The 17006-nt window shown below is 35.0% G+C and overlaps 2 protein-coding genes across 6 annotated transcripts; both read left to right on the plus strand.

Annotated features, from left to right (window-relative positions):
• Nucleotides 1-1132: 1132 nt before the first annotated feature.
• On the plus strand, nucleotides 1133-11733 carry LOC110816429 (Nucleoporin autopeptidase). 2 transcript variants are annotated; one of them, XM_022044621.2, is made up of 13 exons: nucleotides 1133-1614; nucleotides 3891-3961; nucleotides 4988-5287; nucleotides 5890-6522; nucleotides 6683-6910; nucleotides 7007-7641; nucleotides 8162-8225; nucleotides 8309-8369; nucleotides 8517-8655; nucleotides 9385-9498; nucleotides 9616-9790; nucleotides 10076-10117; nucleotides 10634-11733. In XM_022044621.2, the coding sequence occupies exons 2-13, from the start codon at nucleotides 3943-3945 to the stop codon at nucleotides 11326-11328; spliced, it is 3105 nt and encodes a 1034-aa protein (XP_021900313.1). In that variant the 5' UTR covers nucleotides 1133-1614; nucleotides 3891-3942; the 3' UTR covers nucleotides 11329-11733. The 2 variants fall into 2 exon arrangements, with proteins under 2 accessions (XP_021900313.1, XP_021900312.1); XM_022044620.2 differs by having other exon boundaries at nucleotides 1134-1614; nucleotides 8138-8225.
• Nucleotides 11734-13088: 1355 nt separating this feature from the next.
• Nucleotides 13089-16411, plus strand: LOC110816567 (RING/U-box superfamily protein). 4 transcript variants are annotated; one of them, XM_022044808.2, is made up of 7 exons: nucleotides 13089-13247; nucleotides 13565-13879; nucleotides 14196-14330; nucleotides 14414-14456; nucleotides 15696-15758; nucleotides 15833-15947; nucleotides 16056-16411. In XM_022044808.2, exons 2-7 carry the CDS (start codon nucleotides 13587-13589, stop codon nucleotides 16184-16186), a joined length of 780 nt encoding a protein of 259 aa, XP_021900500.1. In that variant the 5' UTR covers nucleotides 13089-13247; nucleotides 13565-13586; the 3' UTR covers nucleotides 16187-16411. The 4 variants fall into 4 exon arrangements, with proteins under 4 accessions (XP_021900500.1, XP_021900501.1, XP_021900504.1 ...); XM_022044809.2 differs by having other exon boundaries at nucleotides 15696-15752; XM_022044812.2 differs by having other exon boundaries at nucleotides 15844-15947; nucleotides 16056-16297.
• The last annotated feature ends 595 nt before the right edge of the window (nucleotides 16412-17006 follow it).

The raw sequence follows: 17006 nt of genomic DNA on the forward strand, positions 1-17006 counted from the left end.
TATAACAACCATAGACATTAAATCACAGGTTTTATATATAACATATAGCATTCGAGTTCATTATTGTTTTGGAGGGTCTCAATGTAGTATGGGATAAAGGAACCATAAAACTTACTCTTGAGTTTAGCTCTTTTACACTTATGTAGATCATTCATGACCTTAATAAGATTGATCATTATATATTTATAATTGAAAACTATATGTAGAACCTTTTTATTTTTGACTAAGCGATTCACATTTTTTAAATATTTAAAAAGACAAATGTATGAATCAATCGACTTATTAAATGCGTACATCACTGCATTGAAGGGTTTGTTTCCTCACACCCATAGTTTTTTTTTTTTTACTCTTTTCCTTATAGCAAGCAAATAAATAAATAAACAATAGATTTCAATAGTTATGTACTTATTATCATTAACATTATGTCTTTATAATGAGTATGATCATTATAAATAATTACATTAACATAACACTTGTACATTGATATGTCAACTTAAATTGAGTCATCATGCATAAAAAAATAACATTCCACTCATACTTATAAAAAATTAAACAATAATTTAATTAGAATTGAAGTAATTTGAGTCATCATACATATATATAGTGTTAATAATGTTAAGTTTGTCATTACTATTGAATATTTTTTGAATACAATTAAATATGTTATACTATTATTTAAATGTAATTAAATGTGTTAAATCAATTAATTAAACACACTATAAAAATTCTGATCCCTCTATTATATATTCGTGTAAAAAACAGATATTTAGTTTAATATTTGGCCAAGATAATTACGCATTAATTTAAATAAATGAACACTATAATTTAATTATATTTATAAATAAATTAAAAAAAAGAACAATTTTTAAATGAATATAATATTTAAAATAAACAATGTTGCTTTAAAATATTATCTAGAAGCGCTATAATAATTTACTAATTAATTACATTTGGAGAAAAATAGTGTCTAAGATATATTTGTAATAATCATTCTTTCAATTATTCAAGTGTTTAATTTAAAGTTTTAACAAAATAATATAGAAATTTATAACAGAATTTTTCCATTTTTGTTAAAAGATTTTAAATAAAATTTAGAAATTATTTTTATTAAATTCATTTATCATTAATTTCATTACTCCCAAAAAGTCATAACAACACGAGGAACCACCGAGTCTGGCGATTGGGAACGAAGAGCCGCATTAACCCTAAGTAGTGAGCACGGCTTAAATTCGACGCTAATCGGACTTAAAACCGACGCTACGCGGCCAAGCTATTCCAGCCTTAAATAGTCCAAGCGTGCTATTTGTCCATTTATCTCATCTCATCAGTCGTCCGTCTCGTTCCGCTTTTTCTCTCTGAGACTCCCAAATCTCAACTCTTAAACTGCATTTCTCTGTCGTCTCTATCGGTCTCTCCGTCTTCGTCCTTCAGTTCCTCTCCTCAGCCGGATTCCGAAGTCGATTTTACAAAGCCGGGACGCGCAAGCTTGCTTATCCGATACGCAGAGGAAAAGGTATCACCGCCTCGCGATCTGAGGTCTTTCACTATGACTGTATAGTTACGCCGTTCATTCAGGAATCTCAATCGGTTCTCGATTTGCTCGAGTTAAAACAGGTAATAGCCGATTCTTTAATGCGTAATTTTGACTGGATTTTTAACGAAATGAGAGGATTGGGGTTTGTCGAATCAAAAGAGCTATTGAGACTCATCCTCTTCACTATTAAACTAATCGAATGCGATTAAGGTCTACTTATCATTGATTATTGTGTCACTTGTGCTCATTCGTGAGCAACTCTTTGGTATCAGCTTTATCTAATTGTTTTTAGCCATTTTAGTTCTTATATTTGAAGTTAAATATGCGAGGATAGGAGTCTATGTTTAGTTATTGGATTTTTGTAATTGAGATCAACATAGCTAGTCTTTAATTACTGTGTCTTATAGCGCACTTTTGGAATATAGAAAAAATGGGACCATAAACTAGCTTACAGTTTTTGAAGTCTATCTTTATTCTAAGGAGAATAAAGGTGTTAGTGATTGTCTCAAGGAGTGATGTATTTGGTGAGTCTGGGTATTGAGCCAAGGTTTGTAAAATTTTTTCATTATGAAATGCATAACAGGCACCCGTGCTTGCTGATATAAGGGTGAAATTCAGTAACATATTCTGCAGAGTCTCTAGTGATGATGATCTAAAAGCTGATTGTCTCAAGGAGCGGTACTGCCATTGCAGTGGAAATTTCTTTGGTCTGTTTCTGTTTATAAGGAATGGGATTATCTTCCCGAAAGAGGAGAAGTGAATGATGTTGGCAAAATTTTCATTGAAACAATATTAGCTTTGGATATATTAGACGAGAGTTTCTAGTGACGATGATGACCTAAAAGCTGATTGCCTTGAGGAGCAGTTTTGCCATTACTGTGGTGATTTCTTCAGGCCACTTCTGTTTTTAAGGAATTAGAGTATTTTGCAAAAGAGGAGAAATGAATGGTGGTGGAAAAATTTTCATGAAACAATATTAGATTTTTGAATGTATAGTTGTGAGTTTTAAGTCGATCTTCTCGAGTAATATTGCATATGCTTTTTAGCATATTTTATGTTTTTATTTTTTTTTTTCAATTTGTATTTTTTTAATCTCATTTTATGTTTTTTAGCACATTACATCATCAGAACCGCTATTGTGAACCTGATGATGCAATCTATATTAAATTCTTTTGCATCCGTAGTTCATGCGATATGGGTCGTCAATCTTGGAGATTCCTATTCAATTATATAATTCAATTGAATTTCTGCTGAATTTTTGTAAAACTATGAAAATGGATTGAAACAATAGAGGAAAAGGTGTGCCTGTGCCAATGAGATTTGAAAGAGCAGATGGGAAAGAGCCTCTTTATCAAGTTGACTTGGTGCTATTCAAAGTTTAAGAGACGGGCTCCATGTACCACTATGAGCCTATTGAAGTCAGAGAAGATGGATTGCCCTACAACTTCTGTTTGATGTTTGGGCCTTCGATTCTCTGTTTTAGCTGCTAGGGGTGAAACTCTTCATTTTTTTAGTATTGCTGGGTGTGAAACTTCGGTATCTTAGGTACAGAAATGCTGAAACCAATTTGGTAATTCGATGTTTAATTTTGCATCTAGTTTTGGCAAAATTAGTATTTTAGATGTTCAACTGCTGATTAGGTTTCCAGAATGTCAAAATGTAAGTAAGATATAAACTTGGAACAAGTGTAGTAGCATATCTCACAGCATAGTCTTAATCCTTTGTCTATGATGTTTTTGGGCAAACTTCATTTATGATCTTTTAATTCAAATAGAAGTAGCCTCTTTCAATAATCAATATAATTTACTTCAGCATATTACTATTAGATATAAAGTGATAACCAATATTAAGCCTGAAGTGGTTCGCAATGTGTGACTAAGCGTACTTGCTTCCTCTTCCCATGTAAATTTAGGTAAGTAGCATATATCTTTCTTATACCTGTGCCCTGGCCTGGATGTACCTTATTCTAATGACTATACCATCATAATTCTCTTAAATGGATAGGCAGGATTTTTTTTTTTTTGGAGAATAATATTAAATTTATATGTAATTACTGGAAATAGTATTCTCGGAAAATAATTTCCTGAAACGGTATTTATGATGCATCCATAAAAGAATATGAATTTTGGTTTTTGAGCTTGTGATTTTGTTAATAAAGAAAAATGATTTGCTATGTAAACCTTCTCATTCAGTTTCCTTGTTTAATGATTCTTTTATATTCATGAAAGTTATTATTTTTTTTTTCAATTTCTCTGCATTCAAGTGGAATTGACTTTTTAGTTTTCTGGAATTAATTATCAGTTGAAGTTCACTTGTATATTTTTCTTTTATCTGATGTGTGCTTCCATTTCTTCAGTTGGGAATCTAGAACTGGATGCTGTTTCTGGAGTAAAGAATTAATTAGAAAGATGTTTGGATCATCTAATCGTAAGGGCCTATTCTACTTCCTTTAGCTTCCATTCATTTTCATTTCCTTTAAATATCATATCTTAAGTTCATTGAGGTTGTTTTTCTATTTACCATTTTTTTTTTCTTATTCTGTTTGAATGGTAAGGAGTCCTTAAATTCTTAGCATCTCTTTCAATTTATAGGTTGAGTAAACAATGGTGTTTGTTTCCATTTTTAACTAGTGGAAACGTACCTTTGATTTTTTTGAAATTTTCTGTGCATGGGGGCATCTGTAGTAGAATTGTATCACAAATTCCCTTTATTTTTGTTTCCAGCATCTCTACGTCTGCTATTTTCCTGGATTTTTCCTTTACTTCTCCTTTTGCTTTAATGCCAATTTCCCTATCCTCTTTGTTTGTTTGTTTGTTTATTTTGTAGTCCATGGATTTTGTTTTTTGTTCTAATGCATATGCACCCTCAAATTCATTCCCTTAAACCTGTTCTCTTTCTCTCGATTTTCTCTTGTTGTATCATGTTGTTGGCTATCCATTGAACTTCTGCCAGCGTGACTGAACCATCCTTGCTTACATCTTTTTTGTTAATTCTATGGATGTGGAATGATAGTAGCTAGTCTAATTCAGTTGACATATTTGGTTATGATATTTCCACTAGGATTAAATTGGACTTTTATCAGTTGATTGTCCATGTTTTTGGTCAATATCAGCCTTGGTATGGCCTTTTACCTATTAAGATTTCATCTGTGGCCCACCTCTATTTTTTTTGCCTTTTCTTTGTTGATTAGTTTGTTTAATGTATGGGATTCGTTTTTGGTAACTAAAATTAACATAATTCTGTTTGTATTTGGTTGAAAGTATTGAGCTCTTATCAGGCAACAGTTGTTTTTTGGTTACCATCAATGCGGATATGGCCTTTTTTTTTAATATGATCTCGTTTGTGATCTGTCTCTATCTATTTGCTTTTCCTTAGTTGATTAATAGTTGTTTTCTGTTAATTGTGTGGAATCTTTTGGTAACTTAAACTGATAACTTGAAATGCATTGAATAGCGTTTGGGCAGTCATCTACTAGCCCGTTCGGGTCTCAAACAGTCTTTGGTCAGACTAATGCTAGTAACAATCCTTTTGCCCCTAAACCGTTTGGTAGTACATCTCCTTTCGGCGCACAAACAGGTACTTCAATGTTTGGGGGCACTTCAACTGGTGTGTTTGGCGCTGCTCAATCCTCTTCACCTTTTTCTTCCACAACAGCCTTTGGGGCTTCATCGTCACCAGCTTTTGGAAGTTCCATGCCCTCGTTTGGAGCATCTTCAACTCCTGCTTTTGGCGCTTCATCTTCGTCATTTGGTGGTGAGTGTCCCAATGGATTTTTTGTATTATTTATTTATTTTTGTTTTATTTTTTTCTTAACTGAACACTACCTGATTGTTTGACTTGTCAAGTTCTTGAAGAAGACATATGGGCTATGTGTAATTGGTTATTGATAGATTGAGATATTTTGAGTTTGCTAGTTGTCACATATGACTCAGGACCTGATGATTGAGTTCTTCTCAGATGTCTTGTATTTTAGTTGCAATTGGTGCATTTCTATCCATGGGAGAGTTTTTTGTATTGGAATCACTTTCCTGAGGAAATTCACTGATTAAGATTTTAATTTTTCTCTTTTTTTCATCCTTCTCTATTACATTTTCCCCATTCCTCTTTTCTTTTGGTTAATTATAATACTGTTTCTTGCTTGTTTATCCTCCTTCCCCATTGAGGTTATATCTTTCTTAAGTGATCATATTCCCTTTTTGTGCAAGTATTCTTCCGCCGTATTGTTCTCGTATAGATGTAGTTCCTCTGGAAATATAGTTACATTTATGCTTGCTTCTATCTATATAATTATAGTAATCTTATTTGGCTTATTTTTTTGGTAAACTTTTGTCTATTCTTCTTTTTCGAATACATAGGCTCATCTGTTTTTGGTCAAAAGCCTGGTTTTGGTTTTGGGGCAACAACTCAATCAAGTCCTTTTGGAAGTACAACTCAGCAATCACAACCTGGATTTGGAAGCAGTATATTTGGTTCTTCCACACCTTTTGGTGCATCAAGTCAGCCTGCATTTGGTACTACAAGCACTCCAGCATTCGGTGCTACAAGCACTCCAGCATTCGGTGCTACAAGCACTCCAGCATTCGGGGCTGCAAGCACCTCTGCGTTCGGTGCTACAAGTACACCTGCCTTTGGTGCTACAAGCACACCTGCATTTGGCTCAACACCGAGCCCAGGATTTGGTAGTACAGGAACTGGATTTGGTGTGTCAAGTACCCCTGTTTTTGGATCTGGGGGTGCATTTGGTGCTTCAAGCATCGCTGCATTTGGTGCAGCAAGTACTTCTGCTTTTGGGGTGTCAAGTGCTCCTGCTTTTGGGGCTTCAACCACGTCTGTTTTTGGGGCTTCAAGTACGCCTGCTTTTGGAGCATCCAGCACTCCATCCTTTAGCTTTGGCTCTGCTCCAGCTTTTGGCCAGTCAACTTCATCCTTTGGCGGCAGCATGTTTGGATCCACATCCTCTCCTTTTGGTGCTCAGAGTTCTCCTTTTGGTGAGTTATCATATTTTTCTGATTCCCTCAATAGCATGGGCTAAAGCAGATTTTGTGATAAATATTCTGGTTTTTTATTATAAGAAACCAGTTTAGCTTCTACCTCTTATTTAAATTCATCATTCTTTGAATATGTATGCCTATTTTACCTGTCTCGCAGGAGCTCAAGCTACAACACCAACATTTGGGAGCAGCGGCTTTGGACAATCAGGTTTTGGGGGTCAACGTGGAGGAAGTAGGGTAGCCCCTTACACACCTACAACTGAGGCAGATAGCGGTAGTGGTACACAGCCTGCTGGGAAGTTGGAGTCAATATCAGCCATGCCTGTCTACAAAGATAAAAGCCATGAGGAGTTGAGGTGGGAGGATTATCAGCAGGGAGATAAAGGTATTTTTTGGTGAATATTTCTTAAATTGCAGAAGCTAATGTTACTTGTTGCTATATGCATGACATTACTAATTCTGTAAGTAATTTCCTTTTCAGGTGGACCACTCCCTGCTGGCCAGTCTCCGGCTGGAGTTGGCTTCGGTACATCAACTGCTCAGGCAAATCCTTTTGCTCCTTCACCAGCATTTGGTCAGTCATCACCAAGTCCTTTTACAAGCTCAACATCTTCAAATCCATTTGCTCCAAAAACTCCAGGTTTTGGTAGCTCAGGTTTTGGGACCTCAACCACTCCTGCATTCGGTTCATCACCTTTTGGTGCAACATCGTCATCAAACTTATTTGGATCAACTTCATCAACAACTACATCGCTATTTGGATCTACTCCTGCATTTGGAGGAAGTTCATCTATTTTTGGTTCATCAAGCTCACCTGTATTTGGGTCTTCTCCATCTCTTTTTGGTTCTGCTGCAAGTCAAGGGACAGCTCCAGCATTTGGTTCTGGCATGGGTTTTGGTACTAGTCAGACATCTCCTCTGTTCAATTCAACTGTTCCTTCAATTGGGCAGACAGCATCTGGTTTCGGACAGGTTACTTCGTCCTTTGGACAGGGTTCTACTCCTTCATTTGGTCAGTCCAGTATCTTCAATACACCTTCTACCGGGTTTGGTGGGTTATTCACAAGCTCATCAACAGTTAACACTTCTAGCAGCCCAATTTTTGGTCAAACAGCAGTAAGTTACTTCTTTTTCCATTTTATTCTATCCAATGTACTTCTCAACCCAAAAAAGGATAAAACAATATACTGAAGCTTCTTGCATAAATCTCTTATTTTTTTCAAGGATGTATATTTTCCTTTCTGACATTATCATGACCTACTTTTTTACGATCTTAATATGCAACTCTTTTTTGATGTTTTCTTTGAGAAAATGTTCATTTTTCTAAAAGAAAAAGAGAGAAAATCCATTGGTATGTCACCAAAGGGGTGCCACCATGTACAAAAGTTTTATAAAGAATCAAATGCAAGATTAGTAAAGTCAGAAAAAATCAGCATCATGCTGGATAGGGTGAGCCGTATAAAGGTTCTGAATAATGGTTGTGGATACATGCAAAAGAGGGATGTGGAATCCTGGAAGACTCCTTTTTTTTTTAATTTATTGTGCACGTGCATGTTGATTCACTACTAGCCTTGTTTTAAATTTCTCTGATGTTTGTCCTCTGCTTATCTAGGCCTCTGTTTCTACACCTTTTCAGCCAGGCCAGCCTGCTCAGGCCACTAGCACGTTTGGCTTTGGCAACTTTGGTCAGACACAAGCAGGTATGCTGCTGTCCTTCTTTCTAATATGTTTCTTAATTTTTCAACATGATGATACTGACTTTCTAAAATTACCACCTTTGTAGCAAGTGGAAGTGGCTTTGGCGGTGGATTGGGCATTTTTGGTCAAAGCAACATTGGACAAATGTATGTCTTGTATTCTTTGGTTACTACTCGTTATTGTTTGTGTATCAATGTGTTGTGCAGACCTTATACATATACTATTTTTATTTAAATTTAAAACAAAAATACTTTTTTTTTGTTTTTTAATTGCTTTTAATATTCCTCTTACAGGCCAGCTGCACAGAGCGCTGCTGCTGTACAACCGGTTGTTGTTACAAATCCATTTGGGACGCTTCCTGTTATGCCTCAAATGTCGATTGGTCGAACTGGAATGTCGCCATCAATACAATATGGAATTTCTAATATGCCTGTAAATGACTTTCTTGACTTTCATTTTAGTTTATAATTGAGGTTCTTTGGGCCTGCTAGTATGCATGCTGTTGTTACTGTTTTTATAGTAGTTTTTCTGGAAGCTATATGGGATAATGCAGTTAATAATGTATATAGGACAATACGAGAGTTTGAAGACAAAACTTATGAAAATTTTATTAAGAAGCAAACTAGGAGTGAAATGACTTTCTTGTCTTTTATTTTAGTTATAATGGAGTTTCTCTGGGCCTGCTAGCATGAATGTTGTTATTACTGTTTTTGTAATAGTTTTTCTGGAAGCTATATTGGATAATGCATTTAACTATGTGATGTAGGACAACAAGAGAGCTTGAGGACAAAACTTAGGGAAATTTTTATTAAGAAGCAAATTAGGAGAACTCGGATCTCAATAGTCAAATAATATTTCAATATTTAATTATTAATCACTAATAGTCTACCTAATAACTAAACTAAGTATTTCATTTATGAGCACCAAATACATCAAGTATAGGACATCTAGGAAATAGAAAAATAAATATTTCAATTTTTTTTTTCTTGTAAAACTTCCCAAAACTTATAAGAGGAAATTAAATTTTTTCATTTCTTTTCAATAATTTCTTTATGTTCCTCATCTCCTACTACTGAAATATGTTCACTTTAGGAACTTCCTATTTTTAATCACTAAGATTCATTTGTTTCCAATTTTTTTTAACTTCTTTTTTAATCTCAGGTTGTCGACAAACCTGCTCCTGTTAGAATATCATCTTTATTGACTTCTCGACACATTTCGCAAAGGCGAATCAGGTTGCCTGCAAGGAAGTATCGTCCTAATGATGGTCCAAAGGTTTGAAATGATAATTACTCTGTAAATTGTGTTGGGTTACGAGATATTTTAGTTTAGTGCCTCTTATTAATATTATTTTTTCCCAATACATAAGCTTATCTTTTGATTGCTATACAGGTTCCATTTTTTGATGATGATGAAGAGACACCCAGCACTCCCAAGGCAGATGCTCTTTTTATTCCAAGGGAAAACCCAAGAGCTCTGGTGATTCGTCCAACAGAACAGTGGCCTTCAAGAGCTAGTGCAGAAAAATCATCTCCGTTGAAGGACACTACCCTGGTGCATGAAAACGGTACGGTTTGGTTACATTTTGTGCCACCTAACAAACCTTAGTTTGATTAGGAGATTTAACTGAAATAATTATTTTCCCTTAAACCTTGTTGAATTTGCTATTGGTCCGTTTTAATATCATATTGTTAGTTCCTGGGAAGATAGTCACCATCTCCCCTGTTGCTCTCCTATTGCAGCAGTTCCATCTGAAATTTCAAGTAGCCCATTATGGTGTTACATTTGTTAGCATGATCGAACTCTTGCTTACTGGCGTGCTGACCTTTTTAGAGCATGATTTTTGTTTCAGGTAAAATTTCTGAAAATGGATCTGCTGCTGGCAACAAAGACAGTAAGTACTTGTAGCTCCATGTTGGTTCTTTTGATTCTCACATTGCGCAATCTAATTTTCTGGTTGTGTTACTCATAATTCTGGTTTCTTTTATGATAAAAATCACGTGTATTTCTGTCTTTAAAAAATCACATGTAATTCTGGAACCCATTGATTTGGTTTGGATCATAGAGTGAATACAGAATCAAAGGGAATGACTGTCTAATTGTCTATTATCAAGTGATAATTTATTTATTTGGAGTTTGTTTGACATTTTTATTCTAAAAGGTATTTTTATCAGTATTAACTATTAAAGAAGTCAGTTTTTTCTCAAAGTACTTGGATCTGTAAAAAAACACCATTCGACCTTTGCCATCGTTGCTTACCCAAAACTTGTTTGATTTTGTTATAATGAGTAGCAATTTCTTTCTGTTAGCAAGTTTGAATTTCAGCTGAATTTGGCCTTTTGGGAGGATTTCAATGTATACTTGCATGTTTTTCTTTGATAAATTTTTCCTGAACCTGCAATATTTGCAGAACATCCAGTTGAAGATGGTGCTGTCGCTTTTGTTCATCCCATCAAAATGAATCAAAAGCTTAATGGTGTTCATGATGATCATCCTCCTCAGAAAGAAAATTCATACATGACTCTTAGCGGCCACAGAGCAGGTGAAGCTGCTATAGTGTACGAACATGGGGCTGACATCGAGGCCCTGATGCCAAAGCTCCGACGCTCTGATTACTATACAGAACCTAAAATCCAAGAACTTGCAGCCAAGGAAAGGGCTGAGCCGGGATTCTGTCGCCGTGTTAGTGACTTTGTAGTTGGACGTCATGGCTATGGGAGCATCAAATTCACTGGTGATACAGATGTGCGAAGGCTCGATCTGGAATCTCTGGTGCAATTTAACAACCGTGAGGTAATTGTTTATATGGATGACAGCAAGAAGCCCCCTGTCGGACAAGGTCTTAACAAGCCTGCCGAAGTAACTCTACTTAACATAAAGTGTTTTGATAAGAAGACCGGACAACAATACACAGAAGGACCAAAAGTTGAAAAATACAAGGAGATGCTTAAGAGGAAGGCTGAGGAACAAGGCGCTGAGTATGTGTCCTATGATCCCATCAAAGGAGAATGGAAGTTCAGAGTCAAGCATTTCAGTAAGTACAAGGTGGATGATGATGGTGATGACAGTGATGAGGATCTTGAATGTTGCATTGGGCTTTGTTGAGGTGAAGAAAGATGTAGCACATGCATTCAGCGACCTTCCTGATTGGTGGAAAAGACTTGTTGTATGGAAGGGTTTTGTTCCGATGGGAAGGTTTCTGTTCTGTTTTGTACAGATATGATGATTGTGTTGTGGGATGCCAATGTTGGCTCTGTATTAGGGTGGTTTGTTCTGCCGTTGATTCTATTTTTTTTTTTTTTTTCTGTTTTTTTTTTTTCCAGCCAAATCCTTCTTTTCTTTTGACAGTTTGTTTGGTTTCTGTTCTTTTTCACTTATTTTGTAGAATTCAGTTCCCATTTTTCTGGTACTGTGTTGTTAGATTGGGCGTCAAGTTCTGTGGGAATCTGCATTTGTAGCTGAAACGTCACTTCCCTTTTTATTGTATTGTCAAATCCAAATTGGGTACAATCTCTTAATCTTTATAATGGTGGATCAGACATTTTCTTTTTTTGGGAACCAAATGGCTTTATTTTCTTTTTGGTTCTACTTGTTTGTTGTTTGATCTCGTGTACAATAACAGAACCGCACTTAAATCTTGCGATGGGTTTCACCTCCAGGTCAACATTTGGCCGGAGATGCTATCTTGTACTGAGGTAGGAAAACTATGCATCTTTTTAGTGTTTTGTTGTTGGGGAAAATTATAAGGTAAACCTTAATGGTTATCATGTCCTCTTTTACATGACATGACGTGACATATATATATACACACACACGCACACACACTCACCTCTTCGGGTGATGTATGGTACAAGTGTTCTTTGCTATTTGTGTTTATATCTTTAATGAAGAGAATTCCCATGTTATATATTATATGATATATCCATAATAATCGAATTATGTATAAGTTACTTGGATGAATTTTATAATACTGTCGAAGTTGTTCATTTTTCAAATATATTTGTGGAGGTACAAATTAAAAATGACAACTTTTTCTAAAAAAGCAGCATTCATTTTTAAATTTATCATGCACCAAGAAATTCCTAATGACTAATATACATTCTTTTAGGCTACAACAGCATAGAAGCAATTAAAACCCAGAAAAAGGAAAAAGAAATCGACAATTCAGCACCAGTGGATATCAAAATGTGAACATGAGCAATGGCCACTTGGCGAGAAGCGACAGTGCACGTGCGCACGTGACATATCAACGTCATGGCTGACAATAACCTTCTCTGTGAGCCAATCCATGGTTAGCCTGGGGATCTGTTTAATTCTTTTATAATTAAATTAATTCTGGGTTTACTGTCATTTTCTCGCGCAGGCCGAAACGCACACAGAGAATGTTCATTAATTATTGTAAAAAAATTCACTCACGACGTACGATTATAATATTTACAGTTTTCGATAAATTACTATTTTCATTTAATTATTTAATATATATAAATCGGCTAAGTTCAACATTTCAACCTTAAATTTTTCGTATGTTAACAGATTAATAATCAAAATATTTAATTGAAATTAACTTTAAGGTAGAGAGTTATTTTAATTTTAAATTTTATTCTATTTCTACATATTGTTAGTTTTATGAAAGTAGAATTTGAAGCAAAATAGATGTTACTGTATTTTAAATTAATTTTTATACTGAGATTAAATTCTTTTATAATTTAATTTATTCGTATTAAATTTAAAAAGTTTTAAAAAATTACCGTATAATCTCCAATAAAACAAATATTAGAAAAAAAAATTTATTTAAAAAAAAAGAAAAAATAAAACAATTTTTATCAAAATTCCTCCTTTCATTTCTCCGTTTAAAAATATTATATATCTATTTAAAGAGGTAAAATTTTCCTTTAAACCCTGAAACTACCAGACTTGTTCTTTACTTCGGTGGTGGTGGTTGGCCCCTGCCGAGTCCCTAGTCAGGCCCTCTTTTGTTTCTGTGCTTCTTCGTCTTCAATAATTCACAGACGCGGAGGTCGGAGGTACTTTTTTCGAATTTCAATGTTCACTTTACATGGAACTTCTTTTTTGCTTTGCTGTATTGCTTGGTTTCCATATTCAAGTAGAGTGTAATTGATCTTATTCACTCTTTCAATTCGCAACTTCATGTTTCTTCCTCGTGCGTCTATGTCTTGTTTCTTTTCTTCCCACTGGTTTTGTGCTTTCGCTGATTGGTTGCTCAAATTTACGCGTCGATTCCGGCGTTTCTGCTCTAATTAAACCTCCAAAATAGCTTTTAGAGCTCGTAACCGCAAGGCCGTTTCTAGGGTTTTCACTTGCTCAATCTGTGCTGTTGCAGAAACTAAGGACCTAAAGGATTTATGGCAACTAATGAAGTTGGTAGTCAAATGAAGAATGAGGAGTCTCCCGGGAACGCCGCCGCAGGTGCCGACCTTGACCTTGAAGCGGGGCAGAGCGATAAGAGAGCAGAGGAAGGGGATTCTACCGGCGGCACCCCCAACCCCGCATTGGTTGCTGTTGTAGTCTCCAATCCAGGTCCTGAAAAGCTTCTGAATGCTGTGAATTCTGGTAAAGAGGAGTTAGAACTGCCGGACGTGGCGTCACCAAAAAAGGGCTGCTTGCCCAGGACTTCCAGTTCTCATGAGCAATGCAGGTGCATTTTGTTTTCATCTACTTGTATGTTTGTATCTGTACACACATACACATATACACGATGAATAATTTGTACTGGAAAATTCTAACATCTTTGTTGTCTTCTGCAATTGTGAATAATTTATACTGGAAAATTCGAACAATTTTGTTTTTATCTGCAACTGTTTTTGTCTATCCCATTTTTATAATCACTGTTATATATTAAAAATCCTGTATATATTTTATTTGCCATGCAAATAAGCAGAGCTAATGATTCTTAAAATAAAATTGGCACTGCAACAGGTGCAGTAAAAATTGCTTTCAATGTCGTTGTTCAGGGTTTGTCAGCAGGAGAAGGAAGAAGTTTTGATTGATCTCGGATGTCAATGTCGCGGTGGTCTTGCAAAAGCTCATCGGTCATGCATAGACACTTGGTTTCGCACTAAAGGGTCGAACCAATGCGAGATATGCCAGTAATTATTTGATAAAAATTCTTCCATGTTTAGAATTTACTTGTTTCTACAAAAACATTTATCTTGATTTAACATGCATGCAGATCAGTAGCTGCCAATGTGCCACCTCCAGAATCCCAGTCAACTGTAGGTATCTTTTTCTCGAATTTGGGAGTAATCAAAAGAATTCCCAAGTTATTATTTCCATTTGTTTTCGCATCGTAATTTAACGCATATGAATTTGGGTATCTGACACTCGTGAGTAATCAAAAGAATTGTCAAATTATTGTTTCCATTTGTTTTCGCATCGTAATCTAACACATGAATTTGAGTATCTGACAATCGGGACTAATCAAAAGAATTCCTAAGTTATTATTTCCATATTGTAATCTAACGTACATGAATTTGAGTATCTGACACTCGGGAGTAATCAAAAAAATTCTCAAGTTATTATTTCCATTTATTTTCGTACCGTAATCTAACGTACATGAATTGGATATCTGACACTCAGAGTAATCAAAAGAATTCCCAAGTTATTGTTTCTATTTGTTTTCGCATCGTAATATAATGCACATAAATTTGGATATCTGACACATGGAGTAATCAAAACAATTCTCAAGTTATTATTTTTATTTGTTTTCGCATCGTAATCTAACACATGAATTTGGGTATCCGATACTCTGGGAGTAATCAAAAGAATTCCTTAGTTATTGTTTTCTTTTGTTTCCCATCGTAGTCTAACGCATTTGAATTTCAGTATCTGACACTCGAGAGTAATCAAAAGAATTCCGAAGTTATTGATTTCATTTATTTTCGCATCATAATCTAATGCTTATGAATTTGGGTATCTAACACTCGCTGCTTTCATCTCTTGTGGGATTCCCACAGCATGGCTTTTAAACCTTGAAAATCACCTCAAACCTAAGAGTGATACTCCGCGAAGTTCCTCATACAGTCGTATTAAAGTATTTGTATTTCATTCATTTTATTATTTCCATAACTGAAAATTGTTCAGTCTTTAAGTTACCCCAGAGCTACACCAACTGATGGCCTTTGGTTACAGTAAGGCTGTAAGTTGATGATTTTCCGAATAGTAGCTAGTCTTCTAGCATCAGCTGTAAGTATTTAAAACTTTGTGCCCAGTTATATCATGGTATACAAGAGTTATTCTGTGTTCTAGAGAAAGAAATTCTATAATACATGAGCAAACATATACACTTGTTTGTAAATGATTGACCATTGGAGTGATCTGTTTTGCTGTTTGTTGATGTCTTCTGGGCTAAACAAACTCTCCAAATAGTGCAATGGATTTTGACATCGATTTTTTTCCCAATGTTATGACATCTCGGTCTTGGATGCGATGATTCATTTGTGATTTTGGCGCAGACAAACTACTGGGTTTGGAGAGTTGACCCAAACTTTAGACGTCAAGATCATGGAAGGGTTAAGGCACAGCTGTGACTATTTTCTTGTAATCATGTTTTTTTTTTTAATTCAAAACTTTGACTCTAATCATTTGACAGGCCTGTTTCAGTCCACTTTGGGTGGCATTCTCAATCCTAATCGGTGGGCTATTGTTGGATGTCCTGATATCAGTTACTCTTGGTGTTTCTGCACTCCCTGTTAATATTATAATTGGTATGCACATATATTGCATATATTTTCAGTTCATTGACATGCAAATCATATTCCCTAAAAATAGGTAGCTGCATTGATGGTGTTAAAAACGTGGCAAACATTATGCAGGAGTTATTGTTGTGCTTGGGCTTGGAACAGCCCTTCGACTTAGCCTGGAGTTTTGCCATGAGTGGAGCTTGAGGAGAGTTGTGCAGAGGGTGGAAACAAATGTGCATATTGCCTATCATCCTGGCTTGTAGGTAAAATTTGTGTATATATACAAAGAAATTGCAGAGTTAGAAGCAAACAAGCTTTCTTTATGTCCTGTGAAGAAGCATAGCCCTTATAATTTGTTATGAGGGCGTACAGTCTATCTTCTTGTTACTATTATATCTACTTTTTATATGTTTAAGAGACATCAAGAATGTATGGAGAATCTAGTTCTGTTAATTTTGTGGTTATAAAACGATGAGTGGCTTAGTAAATTCATTCAAACAATAGAACGCAGTGCCTAGTTTTTACAGAGACGAGCACACAGAGCCAAATCAAGAAATGTAACTAAAAATGGCAGCAGAGAAGACATTTTGTGTTGCCACAAGATAAATTTTCCAAAGAAATGGTTGAGGAAAGAAGCTTAGATATTGTGTTTATTGTATTTTTTTTTCTTTTAACTTTAATTATTAATTATTTGTTAACACTAATTTTTTAAGTAAGAGATTATAGATATTTAAATTTTAATTCTCAGATTATATATTTTTTTAAAAACTCAAGTTTAGATGTTTTTAAAAATGTGAATATATGAGTTGAAATATACGATTTCTTGTTAAAAAGACGTTGACGTCTTTATTTGAACATAATTTATTCTATAGGTTTGTATTTTTATATTTTTGTGTTTTAAATAGATAAGATCTCAAGTTTGATGGATGATACGTGATTGTGTGATCAGAACATGATTAGTGACGGAGACGATTTTTGCTCTATTGATATTGTAGAGGATCGTTTTCAATTAGATTTGATTTTAATTGTAGTGGTTACTCGCTTATTTGATGGATTAATTAAAAATTAAAAAAAATTTGTTAA

The sequence above is a fragment of the Carica papaya genome, chromosome 6 (assembly GCF_054855325.1).
Source record: "Carica papaya isolate Zhongbai chromosome 6, ASM5485532v1, whole genome shotgun sequence".
NCBI lineage: Eukaryota > Viridiplantae > Streptophyta > Magnoliopsida > Brassicales > Caricaceae > Carica > Carica papaya.

Excerpts from the sequence above, each read along its gene's own strand:
- LOC110816567 (XM_022044808.2), top strand. The coding sequence starts at position 13,587 with ATGGCAACTAATGAAGTTGGTAGTCAAATGAAGAATGAGGAGTCTCCC. Across the intron at positions 13,880-14,195 it reads AGTTCTCATGAGCAATGCAG|GGTTTGTCAGCAGGAGAAGG; the intron begins GTGCATTTTGTT and ends GTCGTTGTTCAG. Across the intron at positions 14,331-14,413 it reads AACCAATGCGAGATATGCCA|ATCAGTAGCTGCCAATGTGC; the intron begins GTAATTATTTGA and ends ACATGCATGCAG.
- LOC110816429 (XM_022044620.2), top strand. Across the intron at positions 5,288-5,889 it reads TTCATCTTCGTCATTTGGTG|GCTCATCTGTTTTTGGTCAA; the intron begins GTGAGTGTCCCA and ends TCGAATACATAG. Across the intron at positions 8,226-8,308 it reads CTTTGGTCAGACACAAGCAG|CAAGTGGAAGTGGCTTTGGC; the intron begins GTATGCTGCTGT and ends CCACCTTTGTAG.